The following is a 14,977-nucleotide window of genomic DNA, read 5'->3' as shown; positions in this document are numbered from 1 at the left end:
GGATCCTCCTCAGGACGTGACAGGATGGCTTAAAAGCTGCATGAGAAGTCACATACTTAGTGATACAGACGGCTTTGGGAATGGGTGTGCCATCCTGTGCAGGGCCATGCTCAGCTCCCCTGCGCCATTTTAACTTTAGTTTATGTGCTGCCAATGAGAGCATTATTCATACATTTCTCCCAACACAATTTGTAAAGATTTCTGTATCATTTCAACAGTTCCGCCCACTCCCCCGCCTCTCTTTGGGCATGCCAATAATCATTATGAGTTTCTTGGCCAAGAAAAACAGTTTATACTTGCATGGCATAGACTATAAGCAAGAAAAAGAAATTAATGTGCTTATCAAAGCAATAGAAAGCCAGTGTGGACCTAGCTTCTGGTGGTGATGAGATGTTTTAAATTGTGTTTGGTAATTGCCTCTGGAGATTGCCTTGTCACACATCGTTTATGGTTAAGCAGGGTTTGGGACTCATAGGGAAGCTTTATCTCCCACAGAGATCAGTTGCAGGAAAAAGTCTCCAATCTCAAACAGTGGCACCCAGACTTCATGGTTGACCAAGCGCAGATGTAGGCCATAAAAAAGTACACATCAGCTGTCTGGCTGCAAGAAGGAGCATTTTATCTCCTGAGCACATCAGGTCAGACATAGAGAACTCTGTCCCGGGCAGTCTGACCCCTACTGCCTTTGACTAGCATGTCACTTTCTGAAGCTGAAAGGGCAGAGAATGGACTCTGCTCCTAGGATTTTTTTTTCTCCCTACTCTGCTTTGGCTCATGTGTCAGGCAGAGCTGGGAAGAGCTAAACCATAAGAGCAAGTGTTCTCAGGAAGAAAACATCTCAGGAATTGTGAGTTTTGGCCGCATTCAAAAGGGTGGGAAAGTTGGAGAGAAACTCTTGCATTCGAGAGGCGAGGCTGGTGCCTTATTCTATTTAGGTGCTTTTACAAAGCATGGGAAATGGAGCAGCTTGTATGCAGGGCAGTTCTTTCTCTTAGGTCTAAGGCTGGAGATTTAAGGTCAAGACGTCAGCAGATTGGGTATCAGACTTATAAATGGTGTCTTCAGGAACCCTCAAATGGTCCAAGTTCTCTGGGGCTTCATTGACAAGGGCACCAAGTCTATCTTGGAGACTCCACCATGGTGACCTTATCCAAGCCTAATTACCCCAGAAATCCCCTTCTCCCAGTGCCATGGCACTGAGGATTATGTCTCAATGTACACTTTGGGGGTGGGGTGTGCAAGTAAGAAAAGCTTTCCTCTCCCATGCTGGACCATTCTCAGGAAGGAAGTTGGGGATAAATGTTTGGATGGTGTTCTGATGACACTCCGTCTACAGATTGGATCTCATCTTTTCTGAAATGGAAGGTATTTAGTGAGGGCTTGTCTTGATGATACCCCATTTTGCCTGTGTTTAGTCTAGGGCCACAGAAACGACCCTAGAAGAACATGAAGAGAGGTGATGCCCACTCTAACCACTGCCCTGGTTTCTACTTTCCTTTCTTGATGGACACCTAGCTACCTCAGTGTTAGAACTATACACAGAGGCAGCAGTCTTTGCAAGGTAGTTTGAGAAGGCCTGAGAAGCCCTCAGGTTTCCATCAGCTTGTTCTTTCTCTTTGAGTTTCAGAAATTCATTACCCAGTTAACATCCCAATGCAGAAATAGTTATCATTCGTGGACAGGCTCACACCAACATTTGTGTAGCACTTTGTGGGCCCCAGGGCATGTACTCAGTTATCATTTCACTTGTCCCGGATGTCAGAACAGACTTAGTGAAGGCAGAGTCCCAGGGATGGTTGTTTCCTGGGGTTCTTGACTCTGTAGCAAATACACACATGTGTGACTGATATAGTGTGCACCCCAATAAACTTATCTGGGGGTCAGAGAACAGAACAGCCACTATATTAAACATAGGTTTAGGCAGTGATTGCACACGCCTTTAATTCTAGCATTCTGGAGGCAGAGATCTGTCTGGATCTCTGTGAGTTCAAAGCCACACTAGAAACAGCCAGACATGGTGACATACGCTTTTAATCCCAGGAAGTGATGGCAGGAAGCAGAAAGTTATATAAGGCATGAGGACCAGGAACTAGGTCTTGTTAAGCTTTTAGGCTTCTGGCAGAAGTTCAGCTGAGAGCCATTTGGATGAGGACACAGAGGCTTCCAGTTTGAGGAAACAGGATCAGCTGAGAAGTTGGCCAGGTGAGGTTAGCTGTGGCTTGTTCTGTTTCTCTGATCTTCCAGCATTCACCTCAATATCTGGCTCCAGGTTTGTTTGTTTGTTTGTTTGTTTTGGAGCTTAGGATCGAACCCAGGGCCTTGCGCTTGCTAGGCAAGTGCTCTACCACTGAGCTAAATCCCCAACCCAGGGTTTGTTTTTATTAATAAGACCTTTTAAGATTCGTGCTACACATATGGCCACTTGACTCACAAGAGATTATGAAACTGCTGAAGCCTGGGGAACCTGCAGGGATTTTAGAAGTCAGGCTAGAGTGGGTCATTCGCCTACCTCATGCAAATCTGGGCTTCCTGCTTTTGCTATTGTTGTCGCGTTTGACCTGGCAGCAGTGATCCTTTTTTTTTTTTTTTCTTTCCCAGCTAACGTATCTCTGCTTGCTATCTGCAGCTGGTGGACTTCAGGGAGGTGATTTCCCAGATGCTGGGCTTGAACTTGACCTCTCTGGCACTTCCCGACTATGAGATCATCAAATGTCTGGAAAGACTGATCCACTCACACCACCACCACTTCGTTACCTGTGCCTGCCTCAAAGACATGGCTGCTGAGCCAGAGAATTGCTCGCCATGCCACTTAGAACTCCTGCATTGATCGCTTGCCTCCTGGAGGGAGGAAGGGAGAGACGGGGGACGATTCTCAAGTGATGCAGCTCAAAAATGCCTCGTAGTTTTGAAATTTGGCCAGCGTGTGTCGATTATAGACTTTGGTGACACAGTGAGAATGTATCATGGGAAAAAAAGGTCTCCCTAGGGCCAGAGAGATGACTCAGCAGGTGAAAGCATTTGCTACGAAGCCTGACAACCTGAGTTCAATCCCTGGGACCCCCCTGGTAGAAGGAGACAATTGGCTCTTGCAAGTTGTCCTCTGCCCCCCCCCCAATCTCTGTTATACAAGTACACACACACACACACACACACACACACAATAAATGTTAAAAAGTTCCAGTCCTAGTTAATATTCAGTACTAAAACCACCTATTGCTTCATTAGCTATAGGGCATTGAGACCCACAGGAATCCCCCAGGTTCATGCCTAGGTTGGGACATATGAGCACAGAGTTTAGAATGGCAGACCTGACCTGGAGCGTTACTGATGCCTTTACATCGTAAGATAACCATGTGCAGGAGTGTCCTGAAAAATATTGTTTAAAATTATTTTATTTTTAGTTGTGTGTGTGTGTGTGTGTGTCCATGTATGTGTATGTGTGTGTGTGTGTGTGTGTGTGCAGGTGCAGGCAGAGAGTGTAAGAGGGAGTCATATCCCTTGGTACTGGAGTTACAGGCAGTTGTAAAGCACTTGATGTGGGTGCTGGGAACTGAACTAAGGTCCTCTGCAAGAGTAGCAAGTGCTGTTAACAACTGAGCCATTTCTCCAGTCCTGTAAAAATTTCTCTCTCTCTCTCTCTCTCCCTTTCTCTCTGTCTGTCTCTCTCTCTCATCTACATACATACAATTTGACACATAATAACTGTACTTGTTTGTAGATTTCTGAGTGACATTCCAATCCATGCATACAATGTAATCAAGAGATCAGGGTAACATGGGGAAGTCTTAATGCGCTTACTACATGCTTTCCAAGGCCCAGAGACAGTTGAACTAACTCGGGGCTCTACGTGGTTAGCGTGGGAGCCAGGGTGTACAAAGCAGAGGCGGTGCCTCTTGTGCTCTGCAGTCTCAGAGTCTGCTCAGTTTTGATGCTGATGGGAATTGCTGGCATAAAGGAAAGGAGGCAACCCTACAATCAGGAGGAGAAGCCTAAAAGTGACAGATAGTGACTCATTTGAATAGCCATCACATGGGTCTGAGGGCTGCTAGGAAACATGGCTGCTTTCAGTACTGCTCCCAGGTTATGAATGGTGGTTTTGAAAGTCTGAACAGGGCTGACCTCAGTTTTCATTTCCTTGGGGTAGAGTCTCTCGTTGAACCTGGAGATAGGCTGGCAGTCACTGAGGTGCACCATCTGCCATGCTCCTGTCTCTCCAGGAAGAGTTATAATAACCACATGCAGAATCACACCCAGCCTTCGGCAGATCCAGCTGGGATCCGAACTCAGGTCCTCATGCTTGCATAGCACTCTTACCCACAGAGCCGTCTCTCCAGCCTCATCTTGTATCTTTATGTGCCTCATTAAAGTAAACAAACAAACCAACAAAAAATCTTAATGCCTCACAACACTGAGGAAAATGAGAAGTATACAGCTAAATGTTAAGTCTGAGTCACAAACAAGGCATAAGCTGATTCAAGACAAGGGCTTATGGATACCTATTGACCAGTTGTGAAGCTGGGAATGAGACTAGATATGGGTTTGAATGGGGAAAAAAAGCATAAATATATTCTTGCAACCACTGAGTAAATGGCTCATCCAATTGTTTTATAAGTTACACTGCTTCCCTCATGCCCAGTGGCATACTCATGTAATCTCAGCCCCCAGGAGCTGGGCCAAAAAGACTGACACAAGTTTGAAGCTACTCTGGGCCACATAGTGAGTGAGGGCCAGCCTGGACTACAGAGTGAAACCCTATCTCAAACCAAGCTAGCAAGCAACCAATGGCTGACTATCCAGCTAGGCAATCCTCCTGGACCCTAAACAAAACAAATAACCCTATTAGGCTGACTTTAGCTCAAGCAGTTACTCCTCAGGCCAGACTTTTATCTGTCTAAAGTGATAAGTGTGTTATGTTATTTTCCCTTTGATTGGTCATTAGTTCCATGTCAGGGGGTCATATAAGAGACCAAACATAACCCATATTGGTTATAACTATACTTTATCATGTGAAATTACATTTCGTTTATCCAAAATGTATGGCGCAAGTGTGTAAATAACAACTCTTGATCCATATATTAATAATTCAATATGTTGGACTATATACCCTAGAGACATTACTTGGAAAGGACAGATGGGATAAACATAAATAAGTCCTGTGCCTACAGATAGTTCGTGTACACAGTAACTGTTTGCTGTTTGGACAAACTGAATATGTGTTAGTAAAGCCGTTTCCTTCTCGTCAAAATGCCGGTTGTCTGCTTGTCTCCCCTTTGTGCATGCATTCCAGAGTTGGCAGCTTAGCTTCACATTTCTGGGCTAAGTTTTGTTTTTCTATAATATCCATGTATATTTTATATTGTCCAATAAAATGCCTTAGATTAATGTGACTTTTAGATAAGGTCTTAAAATATTTATTACTAACTCGTCTAACAAATGTACTCGCGGGGAATTGCTATTGAGGTTATTGTTCTGGTCACTGAGACATCAAAATATTCAGAAAATACCTCACGAAAAACCGTTCCCTTGGATCCATCTAAATTTCCAATCTATTCTTCCAGACTTCTGAGGAGGAGTGGCCAGTGATCCAGACCAGGGGGTGATGGACTGACGGGCTGCTAGGGACATCTGTGATACTGAGCCATGAGAACAGCATGCAAAAGAAGTATCTAAGTTTTACTGGGGTGACGTTTTATGGTGGCTAACCTTTAACCTAGAAGGCTTCTTCCAGTTTGTAAGGTCGTGTTTAAATGGAGTTACCTTATAATGGGGCAACAATGTCCCTACTAGATACCAGAGACTAGCAAACAAAAAGACCAGTGTTAGGAATGGGCTACCTCTTCTGGAGTTGCTTGCCAGTGAGGCCTGATAGACCCCCCCAAATATTACAGGCTACCACCAATGCTCTTGGTTACTCTCCAGAACTTGATGGTAAGATCCGATTGCTGAAGACACCACATACATGAGTCAGAGGACATGGAGAAATCAAACTGGTACTCAACTTGACCCTTCATCCCTATTGGCTAGGTTTCATAGTTCTGGAAGGTGCTCTGCACGCAACCAGAGGAGAAAAGTAATCCATCTTATCCAACTGTGAACCCTGTGAGCAACGATCATGACCAGTCTGGCAAGACATGCCCACTGGCACAATAGTGATGTGAATGTCATGGGAATACCCAAGCACTTTCTGATTGGATTTCAGGGCCACTGTGCAAGATGAAAACCGTGTGTGCCACCAATATCAGGAAACACCCTGGCTACCACATCCTAGTAACACTTTGTGTGTGTATACACACATGCGTCTTCTCTTTTCCTAGTTGAGCTGAATTCCACTGCCTGTGAGGGCACTCACATCCTTAGCAACCCGTTTCCACCAGCTGATTGATTCTCTTTCAAATGTTTGCATCCTCCCCGCCATTCATAGCTTATGCCCACCATTTTTAAACATATTCAGCTCTCTCCCCTCTTAAAACACATTGCCCCCCTTTCCTCAGAGCCCTCTCTCACCTTTCTAAGCTCTGGGGGAGAAGCTCCTACTACTGCCCTGATAAATGACCATGACTTATCGTTATAGATTAGTGCATCTCTCAACCCTTATCGTGAAAGCTTCTTTTTGCAGTAGATGGAGATTCAGAGAGAGAATCCAAATTAGTTCAAGTGCAGAGAATGAGACTGTGGAGTGCTCAGGCCTTAATGGTGTATCAGTATCACATGCTCTTCTCCTGGGCTCAGGGATCATTGTAGAAGAGAGTGTGGATAGATTCTCAGAGCTAGAAGCAGTGGGTGATGTCGAGTATTTTAAGGTGTGTTATTTTTGTTCACATTGCATTTGTTTAACTCCGTGAAGCTGTGTTACTGTGCCTGTGTGAAACACCTGATGGTTTAACAAAGAACTGGCCAATAGCAAGGCAGGAGAAAGGATAGGCAGGGTTGGCAGGCAGAGAGTATATATAGAAGGAGAAAATTGGATGGGATCTAAGATTGAGGAGCCAGAGAAGAGGAGGATGCCAGGGGCCAGCTACCCCGCTACACAGCAAGCCACAGAATAAGAGTAAGATTTACGGAAGTAAGAGAATGGGAAAAGCCCAGAGGCAAAAGGTAGACGGGATAATTTAAGATATGGAAGCTGGCTAGAAACTAAGCCAAGCTAAGGGTGGGCATTCATAATTAAGAATAAGCCTCTGTGTGTGTGATTTATTTGGGAGCTGGGTGGCGGGCCCCCCTAAAAAAAGAGCAAAAACCTCCAACAACAGGATGACTACGAGGAAATAATGTTTTCCAGACAGAACAGGGCAGTTGCACATATCAACCCACAGAAGTTGAGACAGCATACACGGAAACTTTCACAAGCCCAGGTCAGACAAAATCCCTTGCATGGAAATGGGAGTGGAGCATGATGTCTCACCCCTCGCTAAGAAGCTATTGACAGCTGATAACTGCTGGGAGGGGGAGAGCCAGTTTTCTTGGTGTGTGGTCCCTGTTAGCTTGACCACGCTCCAGCGGAAGGCCTGATATGCACGGATATAAATCCAGAGAGCCCTCACGGATGGGAACATTCAAATGTGCATCACCTTCCCCCAGCCCTTCACCCCACACTCTGGAATAGCTGGTCTTTACGTCTGAGTTTCCTGGTACTCCATTTCCTCCTCGCCTTGTCAATCTTATTCCATCTGCGGCCAGCCTGGATCTTATGGTTCATTTCTCCAGCCATTCTCTTTCTAGCACCTTTGACTTCTTATCCCTTTGCTCTTCTGCCTTCAGCTTTGAGTTAATCCCGGCTACCAGTGTTTCCACTGATTTATCTGCCCCACTGAATGAGGCTGGAGAAAATCACATAAAATCGCAGTTAAGTGGCATCCCAAATCCATGGCCCTTGATCTCCGCAGAGCTGTCTGCGCCAGCTGGTCATTCTACACTGTTTTCCTGGTTGGATCCCACTGCCATTTTCTGAAACAACTATTGAAAATATTCGTTTCCTCACCGCCTTTACCCCATCTCTTCCTTCTTCATTCTCAGGGGATAATATCCCCTGATTTCACTCAGAAAATAGAAGCCATTACAGGAAACACCCTGGCTACCACATCCTAGTAACACTTGCTGTGGGTCCACACACACGCATCTTCTTCCCTTTTCCTAGTTGAGCTGAATTCCACTGCCTGTCAGGGCACTCACATCCTTAGCAACCCGTTCCCACCAGCTGATTGATTCTATTTCAAATGTTTGCATCCTCCCTGCCATTCATAGCTTATGCCCACCATATTTAAATGTATTCAGCTCTCTCCCCTCTGAAAACACATTGCCCCTTTTCCTCCCTTTCTTCTGTATATTTGAGCCCCTTGAAGGTGTCATTGGTACTTTGCCTTCCTGGTTTCAACTCACATCAGGCCATCATGAACCGGCTGCCTAGCTCTGGCTCCACCCACCCTGCAGATTCCGGCTGGCAAATTTTTGTTACTTCCCCAATGCTGATCTCACTTGAGCTTTATGAAGCACCTTACCACCCTCTGCCTTTTCCTCTTCCTTCGGCTTCCATGCCGTGATAGTCAACCCACTTTTACCCACCTCTGTGTGCCTGAGCCAGGTCACTCGAAGGTTCTAAGACACAAAACCGTGGTGAGAGATTGGTGTAAGGCAAAGTGGATATGAGTGTCGGCAGCGGGAAGCTTGCCCTCGTAGTTAGAGCTTTGTGGAGAATATTCCGATGCTCTGCAAACCTGATGGCCGTAGACTGCCCTAGGAGTAGAGGACTCCATGAAGGGCCCCAGGACTTCTTTGTCCCAAATCGCTCCCAAAGTTCCAGGTTTCCTTTGATTCTGTCGTGATGGTCCCACTCCTCTCAGTTCCGGTCCCTGCCGCTTCAGGTGGTATTCGTCACTGTCTCTCCATTTCTCCCGTCACCTCAGGCTCCTGCCATCTCAGGCTTCTGCTATTGTGGCCTGCCCCCTTGTTCATGTTTTCTGGTACATTCTGGATATACTGTGTCTTGCTGCTGCTGTTCCCACATTCAATAGGTCTTATTCCTCTGGAGACCCTGGTTGGGTAGTCTCTCACTCTTGAATATAAGGGGCCCCTGATGAAGAGAAACACCATTGACAAACCTGTGGGTAGTCTGTCTTTAGACAAGTCACCTGTTTCTGGTTCAGTCCACAGTGGTGACAGAGTGGAGTCTTATGCCTGTCTCCTGGCTGGGAATGTTCCATGAGAGTCTGTTCTCTGCCTTCCTTTTTTATACGTCAATGCATTAGCCTCACAGTGTCAGGTAGATGGTCTCTTTGTGCCTTATCTCCATCTGTAAAATGGATGTTCTACCTACTTCTTTTGGGTTGAACTGTGTCCTGCCAAATGATGCCAAAGTCCTAACCACAAGTGTCTGTATATGTGACATTATTTGGAAATAAGATATTTGTAGATAATTATGTGACAGTGTTATTTAATCAGTGAGTCCTGATTAAAAAACAAAAAGGCAGATGCCTTTCTAGGAAAATATTGACATGGATGTAGATGCAGATACGGAGAGAATGTCACACAAAGATGGAATTAGACATCAGAGTGATGGCTCTATATGTAAAAGAAGCCAGTTTGTCAGTGAGCTAGGCAAGTGTTTGTACCTCTGAGCTACATCCCTGGTCCTGAAATTCTAGATCTGCCCAGAGATGCTGGCTCCCGACAACCCACAACTAAGCCCCTATCATGGACTTGCATCTTGTCCTTCTTTCATAAGGATAGCTCTCATCTAGTGACCAGTTGATGTAGAGGCACACAGACTTGGCATTTGTCCCTAGTGCAGGATACTCTGGAAGGTCCTCTCAGCTTTATACCCTTCCTTCCTCATAAGATTGAGTGATTGTTAGCTTTAATTGTCAGCTTGGCACAACTTAGAATCACTCTGCAGGACAGTCACAATTGAGGAATTGTCTAGGAATAATCAGGTTATTTGATGGAGGATTGTTTGGATTGTTCAAATGATGTGGGAAAACCCAGCACACTGTGGGAGGCACCATTCCCTAGGAAGGGTGTCCTGAACTATATGAGAGCAGCAAGCAAACAAGCAAGCAAGCAAGCAAGCCTACATGCATCGTTTCTCTTGTCTTGACTGTGGATACAATGTGAACTGCTTTGAAATCCATCCACTGTGACTTTCCCACTGCAATGGAACATAACCAGAATTGTAAACTAAATCAACCCTACCTTCCCTGAGTGCCTGTTGTGATCAACACATTTTACCACAGCATCAGAAACGGAACTAGATGGTCGTGCTTCTGCTGCAATCACACCCTCACACCACAGTGTCACCACACCATAGCCAGCCTTGCCTTCCCACTTTCTCACAGGTTTGGTTTCTTCTGTATGCAGCTGACCAACTCTCCGCCTCACAGTCTTCTCAGAAAACGAGACTCAAGATGGGAGTCACATCCTCTGGTGAAGCTAGGCCTGAAGACACTAAACCATCGTGGTATCTCTGTCACATAGTCTTATGACCCACCCAACAACTATTCTTCCATCACTCAGCACTACAGTGCCTACCAAAGCCCCTAAACAGCAAAACACACATATCAGTGACAAATTTTATTTTTCGCTTCTTTCTTTCACAAGTCTCCATGGGTACTCTTAACTAAGTTCTGTTGTAAGGCCGAGAACCAGAAAATAACCTCTTATTTGGAGTGTTCTGTGGTTGTAACAGTTCACAGTACAGAATAGCTTCTACTTAGAACCGGACAAGCAAGAAGAGCTCATTATGGGGTATAGCCACTTACAGAACCCTCTGAGGACTGAAGGAGCGGAAGTGTGGTTGAGCTTTCCAGGGGTATTCCTAAATGCACAGAGCAGGAGGAAAATAACCATACAGCCAGTGATACAGGATTGTACAATTCGTGTTCTGGATCTACCCTTCCCAGAGTTTTGTTGCTGATCCCAGATACCACCCAGTACACCTACAGGTATCTCAGCCAGGAAGTACATGCCAAGTACTCTTCTTCTCAGGGACCACAAATCTAGTGACCACATGTTATACTTTATGCTAATGATGCCACAGAAAACCAAATGTACATATCCTATGTCCAACAACAGTAGCTGTGTTAGTAGAGGTGTGACTACTGCCAACACCCAGACCTCACACTGAAGCATGGAACTGGCTAAACTCAAGTGTCTTCTAAGGGAAGATTCCAGGAAATACAGTGTTCTACATGTCAGAGGGACAGGAAGGCACACTAGAAGATCATTTCTCCAACGTTTTAACATATTCCCTTGGAAAACTCATTTTACTCACACATCCGCACAATCACATCCATGTCTGCCTGAAATAAAAGGTTCACAGGAAATTGTGATGCATCCTGCTGTGCGGTGCTGTGTTACCCTATGTGAGTCTGTTCCACTAAGAAATAGCTGTTTTGACTCAGTGTTTCGTGACCTCCCAATGGACGGCCACTGGCAGTTTGGAAAAACACTTTATGGTAAGAAAGAAATGGATGTTGATTGCCAATCACAACATCCCCAGTTCAGTGCTGCTCCTTCTTTTGTTCATGAATTAACAAAGAGGATTCAGGGCCATTTGCAGAGGGATCCAGCATTTCAATATAGTTCACAGTGCACCTAGGAGCAGGAAGGTGGCTCGTTCTCAGATCAGCACCTTTTCAGTCATAAGCAAGAACACCGTGACAGCTTGGGGCTGCAAAGAACCCCACTGGTGTTGCGTGGTAGGTGAATAGAGGAAAAGACCATCTGCATCTTGCAGTTTTTAGTACAGAGTGGACCAAGCCCACATAGTGGTCCTGATGCCAAGTGCATTGTGGGTTACCCACTGGATGCCTTAAATAAAAAATACTTGTCTTTCATCCAGTTTCTGACTTTACATGTAGATATAAAACCTAACAATTAATCCCGAGAGCGTCCTGGTATATACTGAATGGGAAATGTCTGGCTGGCCTCCTGCCCCATGTTAGGAGGTAATTGTTAATTTTACTGTTAAGGTTTGCAAAAAAATTTTAATCCCTTAATGTAGAGCTTTTAGATAAAAGCTCATATTTGCTAATGATCAAGTCTTTCAATAAGAATGATTTCCTAATGTGCTATGGCTTTGAAGGTAGTTTATTTTAAAAAAGAAAAGCCAACCAAAGACACGAGGCAAATAAACACTCAACATACACCTATTCTATGACAAATGGCGTTTGCAGGCACGCTTACCCCTATAATGTTCGCCAGGAGTTTTAGAGGTGGGATTGAGTCTCATTTTTGCAGACGAGGTAAAAGGGTAAAGTGATTATCAGGGACTCATCCAAGGTCATTAAAGTAGAAAGTGACGGAATGTGGGTTTATACTGGTCCTAACTGGCTCACATCACACACTTTGTGAATATAAGTGAAAAAAAAAAAAAACAAAACCCAGACTTGAAAATCTCAAAACAGACTTGATTAGCAAGACTACAATTTTTATGTTCTGGAGAAAATATGTTCTAATGGGTCCTCAAACTACTCATTTAATCCGCGTCCCAAGCTGTATTTTGTTTTTTCTAGGACCTTGACATCTTAAGTGCATTGCAGAATTGAAAAGATAATTTGCAGGCATTATTTTAGCCTTTCACTTTTTTTTTTCAGGCTTTTCCTCTGCTTGTGACACTGTTTAAAGTGACTAGAGGAATTTGCATGTGTTGCAAACTGAATGTCAGTACCTCTTGAAAATTCATATGATGAAAACCTAAGCTCTGCTGTGGTGATATTTCCTGGTGGAGCCAGGAAATGGGTAGTCATTTCTCAAGATGAGGGCATGAGGGTAGAGCTCCCCCATGATGTGATTAATGTCCTGGGAGGAAGAAGGAGAAGAATCATCATCATCATCACCACCATCATCATCACCATCACCACCATCATCAACATCACCATCATCACCATCATCCTTACCATCAGCAGTAGTAGCAGCAGAAGCAGCAGCTAGAGCTTGCTCTCTGCCTACCATGTGAGGGCCTACTGAGGTGGCATAGGATGAAAATCAGGAGAGAGCCATCACCAGAGCCATGGAGACATTAGGCTTGTAGCCTCCATAAGAGTGAGAAGTAAACTGGTCTTCTTTAAGCTCTGTCTGCTTCCACTTAGTCATGGCTGTCTGAGTTGACTAAGGTATTAACACAAGTCCCTCAAGCGCTTCCACTCTGTAATGGAGTGCAACGGCCAGTCACATGCATGGCATTTCAGTTCTGTATAGTTGTAGCAATCCGAAGAATGCCATGCCTGTACAGTATGTGAAAAATCCTACAAAGTATTTATGCTTCTCTTAATTCAATATTGAGTCTTACATTTTTCTTCTTTTGGTAAAAATACACAACACAAATCAAAATGCAAGGGCACAAGCCAATGGGGTTCCTCACCCATGTAATTGATTCTTATTACCCTCAGTGCAGGGGTTGAGCTCATATCAACATCAATACCATCTATAATTTATGGCTTTGGAAGACATTGCGTCATGCTTTTGAGAATCAAGATTTTGTTTTGGCATAGGCCAAGTTTATTTAGAAACAATTCTTGGATTTTTTTCTTATATATAAGTTAGTATTCAGCCTACACAATCCTGTTGAGAATTCTCAGAAGGTGGTAGTGATGAACTTTAGGATTGATAAAAAATCTCGTATGTGCCTCTCTCAGAGGATGGGATAATTAGCAAGGAAAAGGCAGAGGTTCCAGACAAGTTCTGAAAACCCACTCAATCATAATCTTAAGAATGAGAGTTACAGCCGGGCAGTGGTGGCGCACGCCTTTAATCCCAGCACTCGGGAGGCAGAGCCAGGCGGATCTCCGTGAGTTCAAGGCCAGCCTGGGCTACCAAGTGAGTTCCAGGAAAGGCGCAAAGCTACACAGGGAAACCCTGTCTCGAAAAACCAAAAAAAAAAAAAAAAAAAAAGAAAAAAGAATGAGAGTTACTGTTTATTTATACGTCAAGGTCTCCTTTGAGCACTTTGTAAGTTTTGTGAAAATTAGTCTTCTCCGAAGCTCCCAGGCAGTTGGCAGACAATTTTGGTCAGTGTTCACGTCAAAGAAAGTATCTAAGATGGGAAAAGTGACTGGTGCCAGGTCCCACACTGGATGATTTTATTCTAGAGGCATTCATTTTTGTGCATCGTACTTTGTTTTTGGAAGGTCCTCATATCTAAGTGTGTGTGTGTGTGTGTGTGTGTGTGTGTGTGTGTGTGTGGTCAGTGCCACATCTGCCCTATATGAGAGTGTATACTGAGTCTGTGCATAGGTCTCAGTGACACCAAGGAGAAGAAAGCTCCCTCCTGGCGGAGAGTCCTGCTTCTCTAGGAGCTCCCTCTGTATCCCTGCATTGGGTACCAGGCCAATTGACTTGATCTGGGTGTTAAAGACTAGTTTTGAAAGCCACACCTCATCATTGCAGTGGGATGTTAGATTTGTCATCACTGTGACAAAATCCTTGAGAAAACCAATGTACAGGAGGAAGTCTTTATGTGGTTTATGGTTTCAGAGGTCCTGGCCCATGGTCAGCTGGATTCATTGTTTCTGGGACACAGGGAGGCAGAAAAATCATAGCACAAGGGCTTGGAGAGAGAGAATTGTTCACCTTATGGTGGACAGGCAGAGGGTAACAGATAGGAAATGGTCAGAACAAGAAACCTTTCAAAGGCATGTCCCAGGGATTTACTTCCTTTAGCCAGGGTTCACCCTTCTACAATTTCATAACCTCCTAATAGTTTCTCCCAATTTTGACTCCATTCAGTGGGTTAAACCCATTGATGAAGGCAGAGACCACATAATCCAACCACTTCCCAAAGCTTCCACTGAGTACTGCTTTTACTGGGGACCAAGTCTTCAGTACACAGGACTTTTGGGAAGACAATTCATATCCAACACACACACACACACACATCATTAGTATGTATATATATATGTATCATTGGTATATATATATATATATATATGTATATTATATATGTACATATACATCATTGCTGTAATCAAAAGCACTTTAAGGAAGA

The 14,977-nt window shown here is 44.4% G+C and overlaps 1 protein-coding gene across 1 annotated transcript in view; it reads left to right on the top strand.

Annotated features, from left to right (window-relative positions):
- Ccdc170 (coiled-coil domain containing 170) overlaps positions 1–5,356 on the top strand; it is a 77,652-nt gene extending 72,296 nt beyond the window's left edge. The window contains exon 11 of the mRNA XM_052750954.1: positions 2,627–5,356. Within this exon, the coding sequence (XP_052606914.1) occupies positions 2,627–2,827 (201 nt within the window). The 3' untranslated portion in view covers positions 2,828–5,356. The remainder of the gene's footprint in view (positions 1–2,626) is intronic.
- Positions 5,357–14,977: the final 9,621 nt, after the last annotated feature.

The sequence above is a fragment of the Peromyscus californicus genome, unplaced genomic scaffold (assembly GCF_007827085.1).
Source record: "Peromyscus californicus insignis strain IS unplaced genomic scaffold, ASM782708v3 Scaffold_22__1_contigs__length_63687245, whole genome shotgun sequence".
Classification (NCBI taxonomy): Eukaryota; Metazoa; Chordata; class Mammalia; order Rodentia; family Cricetidae; genus Peromyscus; species Peromyscus californicus.
Note: the sequence above shows the minus strand (reverse complement) of the source record. Positions and strands in the feature narration are given on the sequence as shown.